Here is a 16,649-nt window from a genome sequence, read left to right as displayed (position 1 = left end):
AACAGTTACACAAACAGGCAGACAGACGGACAAAGTAAATTAAAGCAATGGTAAATAAAAACTAGAATTAATACTTCCCCTCTCCCCCCAATCCCCTCTCTCGTACCTATCCCCCCCCTTCTTAATAAGTTTAAATCTACGAGAAATATTAAACTTTAAAGTTCTGGCACAATGGTCTGATATGCATGGAGGGAGGGGACATTGGACTTTAGATTTTAATTGTACCCAAAGTTTTATACCCTAAGCTATTTATATGTTGGCTTAAAAACTTTGGGTACTTTTATTTAATTTTGATTGGTTGGTTCCAAAATTTTTAGTATTTAACCTTTTTAACCACAATTTTAATCTATACAAAGGGTAATATTGTATATTCATCATTCGTGGTATCAATAAAGATCAAAAATAATCATTACTTAAAATATTTCAGGCAGATATACAGAAAAAATATTAGAGCATGTAAATTATTACTTTATGTAAGGGGTAATTTTGTATATCTTCAATAGGGATGTACATATATCAATTATTGGCCATTGTCTTATCCCTTTATATCCTCGAGAAAAATGCACCATAGCAACCCATAGTGGTCTGTTGGCTTAAGAGTTATTTTGATGTTTAAGTTTACCCACCCACCGTATCACAGGTGTTCATACGTTTCAACCACTATTTTGATGCTTAAGTTAACCCAACCACCCGTATCACAGGTGTTCATAGGTGTCAACCACTATTATGATGTTTAAGTTTACCCACCACCGTATCACAGGTGTTCAAACGTTTCAACCATTATTTGATGTTTAAGTTAACCCACCCTCCATATCGCAGGTGTTCATACGTTTCAACCACTATTTTGATGTTTAAGTTTACCCACCCACCGTAGCACAGGTGTTCATACGTTTCAACCACTATTTTGATGTTTAAGTTAACCCACCCACCATATCGCAGGTGTTCATACGTTTCAACCACTATTTTTATGTTTAAGTTTACCCACCGTATCAAGGTGTTCAAACGTTTCAACCACTATTTTGATGTTTAAGTTCATCATCATAAATCTTTTTTAGCAGGGAGGGAGGTGACATTGGGCTGTTTATTACACTAGTAATCCCCAAAGTTTTATAATAAACTTTTTCTTATTCATTGGCTCAACAACTTATTGAGTGTTCCTTAAGTTGAGAGTGCAAACGTTTCAACCACTACACAGTGAGCCCAGGAATCCAACTTTGTGGAAAAAATTATTTATGCCCAAAATCGAACTTTAGAAAATCAATTATTTTAAAAGTCCATGTTAAAATTCATCATATTAGAGGAGGTTTGCCATTTTAAATTAATGAAAAATTTAAAAAATTAAAGTTTTTATGGCCTTCTGAAGTTGTTACCCTGGAATTCACGAAATTTAGATATAAAAATCTCCCCAAAAAAATATTTTTAAATTTTTTTTTGTTTTACTTGCCATTTAATCAAATATTAACTTAGGACGTAATGTAATAACATTTTAGAAAGGTTGTGCAATTATCTAACGCTGGATAACAAGAAACTAAATAGTTTTGTATAAAAAAACCTCTTGAATCCATATTAAAGAAAGTTGGTGAAAATGCAAAAAAAAGCACGTTGAATATTTTTTTAAGCTCTGATTCAAATACCTTGATCTTTTTAGCAACGAGGTGAAAATTTTTAGGATGAAGTTCTAGCATTAATTAGGCAATATATAAGAGGATCCCATTGGTCTTATCAACTTTCACTTAGTTGCTTAACCTCTATAGATATTTTTGTAAAGGTCGTTTTAAGCTATTATTAGTGTATAATCCTTATATAATTTGTTGCCGGATTTCATTATAGAGAAAAATCCTTTTACAGGGTAAAAATCTGGCAAAATGCCTTTCCGAAAAATCATGGCATAAAATTTTCCCACCAGTGGTGGAAAAGTTAGAGCACCTCAAAATAAAATTTTACTATGAAATCTTTAGAACCACAATGGCCGGCTCTAACTGCACTCAGAAGAAGTCAGAGATAATTGCCGGCCGCCTTCCGTCCTTTAATTGGCGGCAAAGTTAGCACACCAAAAAAATGACAATTTTTTGTTGTGTTTTTTGCACACAGGGCGGCGTGTGTTTGTGGCGCAGCCACGTGTATTACCACTTTTTTGTAGGTCATTCCAAGCCGGATTGGCGGGTGTGCGGCCAGAGGTGGTCTGACCAGCCGTTTGGCCGACAGCCGCAGTTAAAGGTCGCAAAAATTGTCAAAAATTGAAGTTTTTAAGGATTTTTGGCATGCCAGTGCAGCCAGACTGCTTGGCTGACAGGCCTGGGACACATGTCACCTGACACACTGGGCCATTGCCCATCTTTGCTATTTTGCACAATTTTTTTCCCATCACTTCCCTGGCCGTGATGGCCATTCAAAGTGGCCTGGGTCAAAATCGACCAAAAACCAATTTTTGGGGGTGATATTTTGACCCCCCAATCATCTAGAGAGGGAGGAAGGGATAATCTTGTTAATTCTGTAAAAGGTACTATAAAAACCTTTTAATTAAAAAAAAATTGTTTGATTTGGTTGAAAAATAAGGAAGTTATTAATTTTTTCCACAAAATTGGATTCCTGGGCTCACTGTGCACTAATTGTAATCTACTTAAGGAGTAATTTTGAGATGTACTAGTTTATCGGCTGTTGTCTTATCCTTTTAGATCTCTGGGTGGTATTAATGTCAAGGAGGGTTTTGGTTCGAGTCAGAACCAAATTACATCATACTAGAGATGTTAAGAGTATTACCTACTGATTCCATGTTAAGCAATCAATTGAGGGTAAAGACTTGACCAACAAACAATGCACAGCTAAAACATCTTTAAAAAGATCATGTTAGTTCATTCATCCAGTAGAAGGGAAGGGGATGAGATACAGGGTGTGGATGGAGGGTATCGTTATTTTAGCCAGCTGCGAGTATTACTTCATCAGATTACATGAAAATCTGGGGCTACATACAAGTAATAATATATCGATTTCCTTATTTAAAATTTTAGGTATTTTTTGCTTGTTTTACTGAATACCCACTTACCCTTCTCCTCCTTTCTCAATCTCTCTCTAAACTTGTAAATATTTAATCAGATTTAGTAGCATAGAATAAATAAAATAAAATAAAATAGCATAATCTAAGAATGATAGGTATACTATAAACCCTTTTTTTGTTGTACCTGGATAATCCAATAAAAAATTCGTATGGTCTTAGGCCCTTTTTTGGTGTACCCTACCCTACAAGAAGCTTTACTTAAAATGAGACCATATTTGTCCAAAGAAAGATCTTATGGTACAGACACACATAAAGATATCTTTTTTTCTTTTTCAATAATCAACAACTTCATATTCTATATTATTTTTCATTGACGGTGGAGTAAATCTAAATTTTTAATTTAAAACATGATTTAGAATTTTACTTCTAACCAACAGAGTGTTTAGTTTTTAGTAGCGAAAATATTCTATAATTTGGGTTGGAACGTCCGTCTGATTGTTAATTTCTGCATGTATTGTTCAAACAATCCTAAATATATAAGATTCCCACCTCCCTCCGTCTTACAAACTGTACCCAATAAAGTTTAAGGAAGGTTTTATTCTGCAACCCTAGAAACCTTCAAACAAATTGCCACTTTGCGCTAGTTTTTAAAGCACTTTTAGTGAAGATAATTGTGCAATAATTTCTATCTAAATGCAATTTTGCGTATCTTTGGCATCTTTAATAGAATATCCACATATATGTACAAATGAGGATAAACATCTTTTTTTGATCATGAATACTTATCTTGCTTATTTTTTGTTTTAGGATGAGCTACCGTCAACTTTATAGGATAATACTAATACAGGTAATATTTTTTTTCATTGGCCTATCAATGTCACATACACAGAGTGAGGTACTTTTCCCCAAAATAGTTGTAAACCCTCCTAGTTCCTTTTAGAAACTTCACTGCAAATGAGGACCCTATTGAAAACATCCTGTTACTTTTATATATGGATTAATGACACTTTGAAGTCAACAAAGCATTCGATATTTTTATATTGCAATAGTCAGAGAGAGAGAGAGAGAGAGAGAGTTGACAAAACAATGGACGTAAAATAAATCATTCCCACAAACTGAAAGAATATGATTGAAAAAAGTTTTGAGTTTCTGCCTAGACTATGAGTATAATCAGCGGTCTAAAGGGATAAGACAAAAGATGATAAATTGAAATAAATACATCCCCAATGATGATAAACAAAATTAAAAACCTTCTATAGATAAAAAAATTTTTAAATATATTAAAATTATTTGATATTCTACATAAGATTGTATGACGAGTAGACAAAATCCTTTTAAAGATATTTTCTAAAATATTATTCAATTTTTAAACTTTTAAAGTAATTTATCATCTTACTAAATTATGATTTTCTAGGGCAAATATTTTAATAAATATCTTTCAATCTATCAATCTATATATCTATCAATTTATATCTAATAATCAATCTATTAATCTATCTATAAATTTATCTATCTAGCTATATATCAATTTATCTATCTATTAATCTATCTACCAACCTATCTATCAATCTATTTTTCAATTTATACATCAATCTATCTATTAATTTTTCTACCTTTCTAACTATCTATTTATCTATCCATCAATCTATATTTTAATGTTCTATCAATCTATCTATCTATCTATCTACCTATCTATCTACCTATCTATCTACCTATCTATCTATTGATCTAACTCAGTTTACTTAAAGAATAATATTATATGTGACACATCTTGTTCTAACAAAAAAATGTTTTTTTTCTTTCTCAATTTCTCTTTGCTTGTTGGTGGTACTCTCTTTCTAAGTAGTTATAAATTCTTCCTGGACCCATGAGAAGCTTCAATGTAAAGGAGAACCATACCGGTTCAGCAAATAGCAATATCCTTTGCTACACACACACAGAAGGACAGACAGCCTTTTATATTTTATAGGTTAATGACACCTTGAAACTTCAACAAAGCATTTGATATAATTATAATGCAATAGGATTTTTTCATAATAATGCAATAAGAGCTGTCTATAATACAATCCCAATGTTCTTTAAAAACAGTACAAAAAAAAATAATTTTCTTCTACAATGTTGCTTTGCTCTAAAATAAACTGGTTTATGTTTAAAGCAAGTGTGCTGAGTTGATGTAATTACATTTTCTCCAATGAAAAAGTTTGAAAATAACCGTCTATACACTCTTGCTATACACAAAGCTCAATTCTTTAAAAAACATCTTTAAAAGCTCAATTCTTAAAAAACAAGCCAAGAAAATATCAATAATAAATCTGTTTTAAATTATAAAATCTTAATAAAATACAAACTTAAAATATTATAATGAGTTGCTGCTCTATTAAGAATAATTAGGAATTTAAATTCAATGTAAAAAATTCTTTTATCTTTCATGAATTAATTCTATAACTAATTGAAACAATTAAGAAATATTGGAAGTTTCCTTCATACTTCATATGGTCCACAAAATATATTTTTGATGCTTATTTTAGTTAAGGTTAGTTTAGGTTGGCAATAAAAGAGCCCTATATTGGATTAGGGTTAGAAATATGCCCTAACTTCTTTTTATAATTAATATAAGTCCATGAGTCTGTCTGTTTGTAGCAAAGGTTTCGTTGATTGCTAGACATATAGATAGACAGGCAGAGAGACAGACTGATAGACAGACAGACTAACAAATGAAAATGTTTAGAATGAACAGTGAAGGCACACAGAGAATCATATTTGTGAAGACAGTCTCTGACAAACAGACAAATAGACAGAGTGATAGACAGATAGATAGAGACAGACACACTAATGAATGAAAATGTTTAGAATGAACGGTGAAGGAACCCGACTTGGAAAGTCATATTTGGCAAGTCAGTCTCTCCTATCTTTGCCTCAGGTTAGGGGGTTAGAGGGGGGGGGGTGTGGTTGTCCTATCTCCCAGAGAAATTATCTTACAGCCATCACAGGACCATTAGGTTTATTCCCTGAACAGTAAAATTTTTTAGTTTAGTTTTTTTCCGCTGTTATTGAATGTCGCTAGATTACAATACTATTTTGTATTACATATAGTTTAGTTTTTACCCACAGTTATTGAATAGTTTAAAACATTGCTTATATTATATATAGTTCAGTTTTTATCCGCTATTATTGAATGACGCTAGTTTACAATACTATTTTATATTATATAGACATCTGATTTTTTGGTGAAGATTCCCTGTACCAAAGACCATCCAGTATACAAATTAGCTGATCAGTTTGTCTATCAGTCATGCTACTAAATATAAATATTAAAACAATTGTGTAAGGTTTCGTAATTTTAAATAAAAATATATTTATGATTTATTTCAGCAATACGATTCCAGAGAACATACTTCAAGATCTTCATCTACACTCTCAGGTTACAGACATACAGACAGACAAATGGACTGACAAATAGACAGACAGAAAGACAGACAGACAGACAGATAGACTGACAGACAGACAGAAAGTTACGATTCTAGAGAACATACTTCAAGATCTTCCTCTACACTCTCAGGTTACAGACAGAAAGAATGACAGAGATATAGACAGATAGACATATAGATAAACAGACAGACAGACAGACATAAAGATAGACAAACAGATGGACAGACAGACAGAAAGACATATTCTAGAGAACATACTTCAAGATCCTCTTGTGCACTCTCAGGTTACAGACAGACAGACAAACAGTCTACAGACAAATAGACAGACAGCAGAGAGAAAAAGATTGACAAGAAAGATACACGCCAAAAAACTGACATTCAGACAGACAGTTAAACAGACAAACAGATAGATATAAAGATAGACAAACAGACTTTTAGATCGACAGACGGATATATATATACATAGAGCAGTAAGGCAGATAGACAGACAGACAAACAAACAGACAACCAAAATATCAGACAAACAAACAGATACACAAAATGACAGACAAACAGTCAGGCAAACATACAGACAAACAGACAGACAAACAAACAGACAGAAAGATAGACATACAGATAGACAGACAAGGCACATCTACAAACAGAGAGCCAAATATACAGATTATGTTATTTAAATAGACTGATAGACAGATACACATAAAGACAAATATGCAGATAAACAGATAGAGAGTAAGATATATCAACAGATAGACAGGTATATGAAAAAATACATATATGCAGATAGACAGATATACATGTAGAAAGATATACATAGTTAAAACAGCAAATATTAAAAATTTTTCGATTGTTTAGGTTCATCCTTTGGTTCTTTATCGTCCTACTCAACAAGCGGACCAGAGGTAATTTTTAACGAAGCCCAATCTGTCCTATTTTTGGTTGCTGTGACGTCATAAGAATGATGGATTATCCATCTCTTTTTTAGGGGTTTTCTTTCCCACTTCTCCTCTCATCTCCCTTATTTTTATGACGTCACAGGAGTGACGGATTGGGCTTAGTCCTGTTTTTAAATAAATTCTTTCTCTACCTATCTATTTCTATCACTATCACTTTCTTTCTGATTCTCTATCTCTCTTTATCTCTTTTTTTCTCATTATCTTTCTCTCTCACTCTCTCTTTTTATTTCATTCTCTTTTATTTTCCTGTCTAATCTTCTATTTTCTATCTTACTATATTATCTTTTTATCTCTCTCTCTCTCTATCTCCCTCTTTCTCTTTATCTCTTCTAATAATATGATTAATCTATAATCGATTCTGTAGCGGATTAATCTCAATTCATTTTCCATGATCCTATCCTTTATTGTATTCCATTAACCAACCCCTCCCCCTCCAATCGATTTGTTATTACTTGGATATTGAACCAGATTTTTATGCACTCTGATAAATTAATGCTTGCAGCTGGCTAAAATAACGTGACCCCCATCCAGCCCTTTTATCCCATCCCTTGTCCTCCTACTGGATGAAAGCACTGACTAATAAATGAGAACTAAAGTAGCAACCTACAAATATCCCCTGTCATAATATCCACGTATATTAAATTCATTCCTCCCCTTCCCGACTGAAAACCTTATTTGAAGTTATTTTATTATCTTAAGAAGGACACTCCACATTTTATATAATTCTAATGGCAAACCTCAGAGAGAGAGAGACGAGACAACAAGCTGTTTATTACACTAGTCCCCAAAGGTTTACAATAACGTTTTCTTATTTGTTGGCTTAACAACTTTGGTGACTATTGATTATTTGGTTTATTAAGTTGAAATTTTAAACGTTTCAACCACCAATTTTAATCTACAGAAGGGGTAATTTTGTGTATCATCATTTGCAGGGATATACATCAATTCATCGGCCATTGTCTTATCCCATTACATTCCTGGGCGAAGCTACTCTACTATTCACTTTTTTCCATCCGTCAGTCCGTCACTCACAGACTGCTTACCCTCACCGAAGATCATCCATAATGTCAAAGTACATGGTCCGTCTTTCTGGCTGTCAGTCTTGCTACAAAAAAAACATATTTATTTATTTGTATCCATTTGCACATTGTGGTTTGCATCTTAAAGAAACTTTACTAAAAAGAAGAATCATATTGGCTTAGTTGTTACCTTACTCCTTCACACAGACAAACTTATATCCTGTTACTTTTATATAATGATTATAAACCAAACTAAAATATTTGAAATTGATTTTTGTGAATTTTTAAATCTAAGAGCTTACTTTCAAGAACTTGGCTAGTATATGAATTGCATTTTTTTGCTGTAGCCTTATATTAGAGTCAGCTCTTTATATGACAGTATGGAAGAGGCTTTAGATTATAAAATTCCCAAAGTTTTATAAAAAAGTATCTCACATTTGTTAGTCTTACAACTTTGGGACTAAACTTTTGTTTAATAATATTGTTTAATAAAAGGGGTAATTTTGTTGTATAGTAATTGGGAGTGAACTTTAATTAACTGGTTCTAATCCAACATATATTAACCCTAAACAGTCGGGCCTCTTGCCGCACCTCAGTCGGTCGGGGGGGGGGGGGGGGGGGCGTTCAACGCCTCCCCCCTATTATCTCAGGTCCTATTAAAGCTAGAGGGCTGAAATTTTTTGTGCAAGTCCCTTGTTTGATAATGAATTACCGACCCAAAGTAAGTCAAAGTTAATTTTCGCTTCCTTCACCCTTTTATTTAACAACATTTGTTTTAGGTCCTTATTTACTTAAAAACTTCAAACGGCTGTAATTTTCTTATTTTTGAAGCTAGAAGAAATTTTTTTTTGCAGGAAATGTTTATCTTTATATTTATTATTTTATATTAGAAATATCAAACTATAAATTTCAGCAGCCGCAGTCGGCGGTCGGCGGGAAAACGGCAGCGGATCTTTATGAAAGTTTAATATGTTATGTAGTTATGTAAGAAAAGCTTAAGTTTAAAATCTGAAGTGTCTAAGTCAAAAATTGCGGCTTTTGAAGTCATACTGGAAAAGATGTGCAGTTATCCACTAAACGTAAAAAAAATTACCAAAGTTGACTTTAGTTTTCCTAAATGTGAAAAAATAATGTTTCTGTTTGGATATTAGTTAGGTTAAAATGTATTAAGAATCACAGGATAATTCAGATTCCAATTTTATACTGTATCTATCTATCTATCTATATGTATGGATATTAGTTAGGTTAAAATATATTAAGAATTACAGGATAATTCAGATTCTAATTGTATACTGTATCTATCTATCTATATGTATGGATATTAGTTAGGTTAAAATGTATTAAGGATCATAGGATAATTCAGATTCTAATTTTATACTGTATCTATCTATCTATATGTATGGATATTAGTTAGGTTAAAATGTATTAAGAATCACAGGATAATTCAGATTCCAATTTCATACTGTATCTATCTATCTATATGTATGGATATTAGTTAGGTTAAAATGTATTAAGAATCACAGGAAAATTCAGATTCCAATTTTGTACTCTACATACAGAATCTTGCTAACCGCTGAACCGGTATGGTTCTCCTATACAATGTAGCTTCTCTTAGTTCCTGGGGAGGTTTAAAACTGTTTTAGGTCAGGGTATCACCAACCTCCATAGAGAAATCACCCATTGAAAAAATACAAAAAAAATATTTAAAAGCATTACCTACTAGACTTCCCTTTGCAGAAACTTATACTTTTTACACAATTTTTGTTTAACTTTTAGAAGTATAATTTTAGTTGTAATATACTTTTTTAACTGGAGTGTACATTTTTGGTCTACAGATTATCTGTAATCGTATCAAGAAGCCATAAAGACAATAACGATCGTAGCAGAAAAACTCTTATCCTATTAACCCTCCCCTTAGTATTTTATTCCAGAGAGAGAGGGGACAATGGGCTGTTTATTAAACTAGTCCCCAAAGTTTTTTTTATAACGTTTTTGTATTCGTTGCCTTAACAACTTTGCGGACTTTAGTGATTTTTTAATAGTTTGTTTATTAACCCTGAGTGTTTAAACGTTTCAACCACTAATTAAAATCTACAGGGGTAATTTTGTGTATCATCATTTGGGATTGACATCAATTTATTGGCCACTGTATTATCCCTTTAGGTCCTTTATTTCATTCTTATAATGTATGTAGCAAAGGATCACGCTAACTGCTGAACCGATATTGTTTTACTTTACAGTGTTGAGATCTTTATAGAACCAGGCAAGGTTTTTAATTATTATTGAGTATTTCCCCTATCAAAATCCTCAATCTATCAATCTTTGATTCATCTACTTTTATTTTTTTCTATCGATTAATCTATACTATACTTTCAATTAATATATCAATCAATCTATCTATTAATCAGCTAATCTATCAATCAATCAATATATCTATTAAGTAATCAATTATTCAATCAATCAATATATCAATCTATCAATCTTTCAATCAATCAATCAATCTATCAATCTATCAATCTATCAATCTATCAATCTATCAATCTATCAATCTATCAATCTATCAATCTATCAATCTATCAATCTATCAATCTATCAATCTATCAATCTATCAATCTATCAATCTATCAATCTATCAATCTATCAATCTATCAATCTATCAATCTATCAATCTATCAATCTATCAATCTATCAATTTATCAATCTATCAATCTATCAATCTATCAATCTATCAATCTATTAATCTATCAATTTATCAATTCATCAATCTATCAATCTATCAATCTATCAATCTATCTATCTATCTATCTATCTATCTATCTATCTATCTATCTATTTCTAGGATGATATCCATACCAGTTGTATTAACATTGTGCCACAAAACCAGGAATGGATATATTATTACTTGAGGGTTGCACCAGATTTTCTTGTTCTCTAATTAAGTGAAACTTGCAGCAGGTTTATAAAATGATACCCCCTATCCACCCCCTTTACCTTATTCCCTCCCCTCCTATTGGATGAATGATCTAACAAATAAATTCCATGTTAGCAACCTAAATTGAAGACAATATTTCACCTGTCATAATATCCATGTAAATTCTATATCCATTGAATTAGGACATTTCTCCCCCACCTCATATTTCCCCTGGACAGAGAGCAGCGGACAAAATTTCTCTGGACAAATGTTCTCAGCGCATTTCTGAGTGCTATTCAACGTTCAAGGAGCATATCAACTTCGCTGAACATAGTAAGTAGCTCCTTGGTTTCATAGATAGATAGATTGATAAATTGATGTATTAATAGATTGAAAGATTGATAGATTAATAAATTAATAGATTGATAGATTGATAGATTGATAGATTGATAGATTGATAGATTGATAGATTGATAGATTGATAGATTGATAGATTGATAGAATGATAGATTGATAGATAAATTGATTGATAGATTGATAGATAGATTGATTGATTAATTGATTGATTGATTGATTGAAAGATTGATAGATTGATAGATTGATAGATTGATAGATTGATAGATTGATAGATTGATAGATTAATAGATTGATAGATTGATAGATTGATTCATTGATTCATTGAATAATTGATTGATTAATAGATATATTGATTGATTGATAGATTAGCTGATTGATAGATAGATTGATAGATAGATTGATAGATAGATTGATAGATAAATGGATAGATAAATGAATAGATAAATTGATAGATAGGTTGATGGATAGATAGAAAGATTGATAGATTGATTGGATGATAGACTGATTGATTGATAGATTAATTGATTGATAAATTAATTGATTGATAGATTAATTGATTAATTTATTGATAGATTGATAAATTAATAGATTTAATGATTGATTGATACATAAATTGATTGATTGATAGATTGCTTGATTGATAGATAGATTTATTGATAGATCACTATGTAGATAGATTGATTGACTGATAGATAGATTGATGGATAGATCACTGTTTAGGTTGTTAAATGGATAGTTTAAAGATAAATTGGTCTAAGGAAAGATAATTCGACAAACTGTTAAATATAATGATTAGATAGACAAAGAGTTTGCTAGACGTAATGTAGAAAATATTTTCTAATATATAAAAAAAAGAATGACAACTTCCATAAAGATGAAGCTATAAAATCAGTAAGATAATCAAATATCGACACTTGTAGAGTGTCAGTATTTTTATTTGAAATTCAAGATACTGTTTAAAGACACATTAGAATTGTACCTAACTATTGCACGAATCATGGACATGAATTAATCATAGAAAAGCTTTACTTTTAAAAATTGTTAAAAATTTTGAGACCACTTTCAATAGTTTGAAGGGTTTTTGAAATAAGATAACCAGGGAAAAGTGGATAAATTAATCTTATATAAAACTAATAGGATCTTTGTCTGTTTGTGTGTACCAAAAGATCTCAGTAATTTTTGGGTAAAAAAGTGGTGCTTTACAATGTAGCCTCTAATAGGTCCTGACTTCATAGGTTTCTACTATTTTTGGGAAGGTTACCACCATCCTCCCAAGAAAAATTGCTAAAAAATATTTTAGAGGACCGCTAGGCGGCGCCTGCGTAGAAACATTAGTAAAAAAAGCTGAAACTATCCCTGATTTTAGATATTTTAAAAGAAGACATTTAAGGCCAGAGGATTCTTAATTTGAAAAGGAAAATGAGGAAAAAAGAAAAAAAAGTGAGAAAGAAAGAGAAATAGAGAGAAAAAAAGGAAAAATGAAAGAGAGAGAGAAAGAGAGAGAGCGAAAGAGAGAGAGAGAGAAAGAGAAGGAGAGTTTACAGAGAGAAAGAAAAAGAGACATTACTTTTAATTAATTTATGCTTATACACAACATTAAAAATCATTTCTTGTTATTTGTTAGCTTAAAAACTGCATGTATTGGATTTTGATTGGTTGATTCCTAACTAGTAGTGTACAAACTTTTCAATCAATAATTTTTTCATCATCATTAGGGATGTAATAAAAATTAATTGTAATTTTCTTATCCATTAGGATACCTGTTTTTAATTTTTTTTGTTTGGGGTACTAATTGAACATGAAACATGAACATTTTAAAATGAAAATAAAGGGGGTTAGGTGGTTCATTTTTAAAAATGAAAGAAATTACATGAAGTTTTTTTGCTGGTTGAGAACCAATTTTAGCCTCAAGTGGTGCTTTATATTTTTAAACAAGGATGACAAAATCCCAAGGGCTGTCTAGCTTTTTTATTTTGTTGGGGGTTAAACAACTGGATGAGAAAAATTAGTTTTTAATGATCCCCTGAATATTTTTACCACTGGGATAAAATTCGAATGGGGGTTGGGGGAAAGATAAATGGATGTTATTGTTTCGAGTTGTTTGTTTTAGAAATCATTATGCAATGTTTAATATTGACAATTTTAACATGAGATTTGTCAATGAATATTTTCAGTATTACTACAGAATATTCAATAAACTATTTCATTCAAATTTTTTAATGCTAGTTATTGATGATAAAATGTAATATAAAGCAAAACTTTTATAATTTTAAGGAACGTCAGTTCGTCTACAAGGTTGATTTAGCAAAAAAAATACCAGGAATCTGAAGGGATAAGATAAAAGTCCCCAAAGTAATTTATCTACAGAATATGAAAATGTTATATATTTATTTCAGACTTCTAGCAATGTTAAGTATCAAGTTCGTTGTCTGAATTTGTTAATGTCCGTTTTTGTCACATTTTAATCTTTTTTATAATAATTTTCATGGATGTTGTCATCCTTGTTATATTTTCCAATGGATTATCGCCAGATTTAAAATAATTAAATTTTTAATAGAAAATTTTTGGAATCATGTAAGTATATAACGTCCAGGAAGGGAGGGGATATTGTTTTCTAATTACACTGAAACCCAAAGTTTTATAAACACGGTATTACTGTATGATTTTTATTTTAATATTCATGGATACTTGTAATACGTTGCTTTACATGATTTTTAGTATGGCCGAGAATCAGCGAACATTAATAAGTTTCCAATCCAAACTGGAATAGTTATTTATCACATTGTATAAGAGACAGCTTTCCGCAGATGCTAAAATTAAGAATTAATGGGCTGAAATCATAGGATAACAAAACTGGTTATAATTTTGTGGTTTTTATTTTAATATTCGTGGTAAATTGATTGTTATACAATGCTATATGGGATTTTTCAGTATGGCTGAGAACCGGTTCTAATCTAGTGGAAGTTAATCAACATTGAACCCATACTGGACATAGCAGCAGGACAAAGTGTCGCATTATCCATGCGACATCATAAAATGAGGGAGATGAAAGGAAAAGTGGGAAAGAAAACCCCTAAAAAATGATGGATTAGTTATTTCTCGTATCGTATTATAAACGGCTTTCCGCGGATATAGAATGTACAATTATAAGATTAAAACTAGTTTTTTTAGCCCCGTGGTGCGTAAGGCACCGGCTAAAAAAACTAGTTATAATCTTATGATTGTACATTTCTATATTCGTAGAAAACTGGATATAATACGATGCTAGACATAGTTTTTTCGTATGGATGAGAACCGGTTCCTATCCACCGGATTCGAATGAATACGAGAAAATCAATTATTTTATAACGTCACATGGCTGATTTTTGAGACACTTTGTTCCGCTACCTGGAAATAGCTATTCTTTGATTTGAAAAAGGCATAAGTTTTGATAAATCTAATCTTGTTTAAAAACTATTTTTCTAAATAAAGTGTTTGTGTTTAAAACTGTTGGTAGTATCCTCTTACAAATATTTGAAAAAAAGGCATAATGTTTTCATGAAAACTAATTTTGTTTAAAAACTATTTTTCTAATGAAGTGTTTGTGTTTGACACTTACTAATTTTATTTTTACCATTTACAATTTTTTTTCAATTTAGCAGAAATATATGTCAGGGAAAGAACAATGGATAATAAATTATTCCTCGCCTCATTTTTTTTTATTAATTAAAATCTGCCCGTTATAATATTCTCAAAACACATAATTCTCTATAATAAACTTTGTATGTACGTCAGTAAATAATGTTATGGATGAAATGTGATTTTCTAGGCTGCTATTAAAGATGGACAGCTGAATTTTGTTGAAAATTCATATTGCTTATGCTTTTGTCCGTCATTTTTCAAAAATATTCTGTCTTATGACAACTGAGTATTTGCTTTATTATACACTGTCCATTCCACCATTTTTTTGTGCTTCGTTACCTAATTTTTATATTATACTTTGAATTATACTTCCTTAACATCTATGATTTTTTTCTTGGATTAGATAATTACTTGGATATATTGACAGACGGAATTTGTCATTAATTTAGGTTACTAACATTGGACTCATTTATAAGTCAGTTTGTTCATTCAGTAGTAGAGTAGGGAATGGGGTAGGGGAATTGATGGAGGATATTGTTTTAGCATGCTAGAATAATTACTTTACTAGAGTACATGAAAATGTAGCGATAAATAGATTGATATATTGATTAATTGATAGATTAATAGATTGTTATATGAAAGATTAATAGATTGATAAATTGTACTTGTAGGTGAGCTAGAGAGTGCAACATGCTGTAGTGCAATTCTTATGATGGTATCTGTTCTACTTGTCCTAGCCACATTGGAATTACTATCTATCTCTGTATCTATCTATCTATTTATCTCTGTATCTATTTATCTCTGTATCTATCTATCTATCTATCTATCTATCTCTGTATCTATCTCTGTATCTATCTCTGTATCTATCTGTGTGTAGGTGAACTAGAGAGTGCCACATGCTGTAGTGCAATTCTTATGATGGTGTCTGTTCTATTTCTCCTAGCCACATTGGAATTGCTATCTATCTATCTATCTATCTATCTCTGTATCTATCTATCTATCTATCTGTGTGTAGGTGAACTAGAGAGTGCCACATGCTGTAGTGCAATTCTTATGATGGTGTCTGTTCTATTTCTCCTAGCCACATTGGAATTGCTATCTATCTATCTATCTATCTATCTCTGTATCTATCTATCTATCTATCTGTGTGTAGGTGAACTAGAGAGTGCCACATGCTGTAGTGCAATTCTTATGATGGTGTCTGTTCTATTTCTCCTAGCCACATTGGAATTGCTATCTATCTATCTATCTATCTATCTCTGTATCTATCTATCTATCTATCTGTGTGTAGGTGAACTAGAGAGTGCCACATGCTGTAGTGCAATTCTTATGATGGTGTCTGTTCTATTTCTCCTAGCCACATTG

General features: G+C 31.4%; 1 protein-coding gene across 1 annotated transcript in view; it reads left to right on the top strand.

Moving 5' to 3' along the window:
* LOC145326685 (band 7 protein AGAP004871-like) overlaps nt 1–16,649 on the top strand; it is a 43,656-nt gene that overhangs the window by 9,248 nt on the left and 17,759 nt on the right. The window contains exons 2-7 of the mRNA XM_080170051.1: nt 3,803–3,842; nt 5,846–5,915; nt 6,368–6,416; nt 7,276–7,322; nt 11,235–11,303; nt 11,510–11,639. Of these exons, the coding sequence (XP_080026177.1) occupies nt 5,847–5,915; nt 6,368–6,416; nt 7,276–7,322; nt 11,235–11,303; nt 11,510–11,639 (364 nt within the window). The 5' untranslated portion in view covers nt 3,803–3,842; nt 5,846. The remainder of the gene's footprint in view (nt 1–3,802; nt 3,843–5,845; nt 5,916–6,367; nt 6,417–7,275; nt 7,323–11,234; nt 11,304–11,509; nt 11,640–16,649) is intronic.

This window comes from Acartia tonsa, chromosome 8, assembly GCF_053477335.1.
Source record: "Acartia tonsa isolate MP-2025a chromosome 8, ASM5347733v1, whole genome shotgun sequence".
In the NCBI taxonomy this organism is placed as follows: Eukaryota; Metazoa; Arthropoda; class Copepoda; order Calanoida; family Acartiidae; genus Acartia; species Acartia tonsa.
This window is presented reverse-complemented; position numbering and strand designations above follow the sequence as displayed.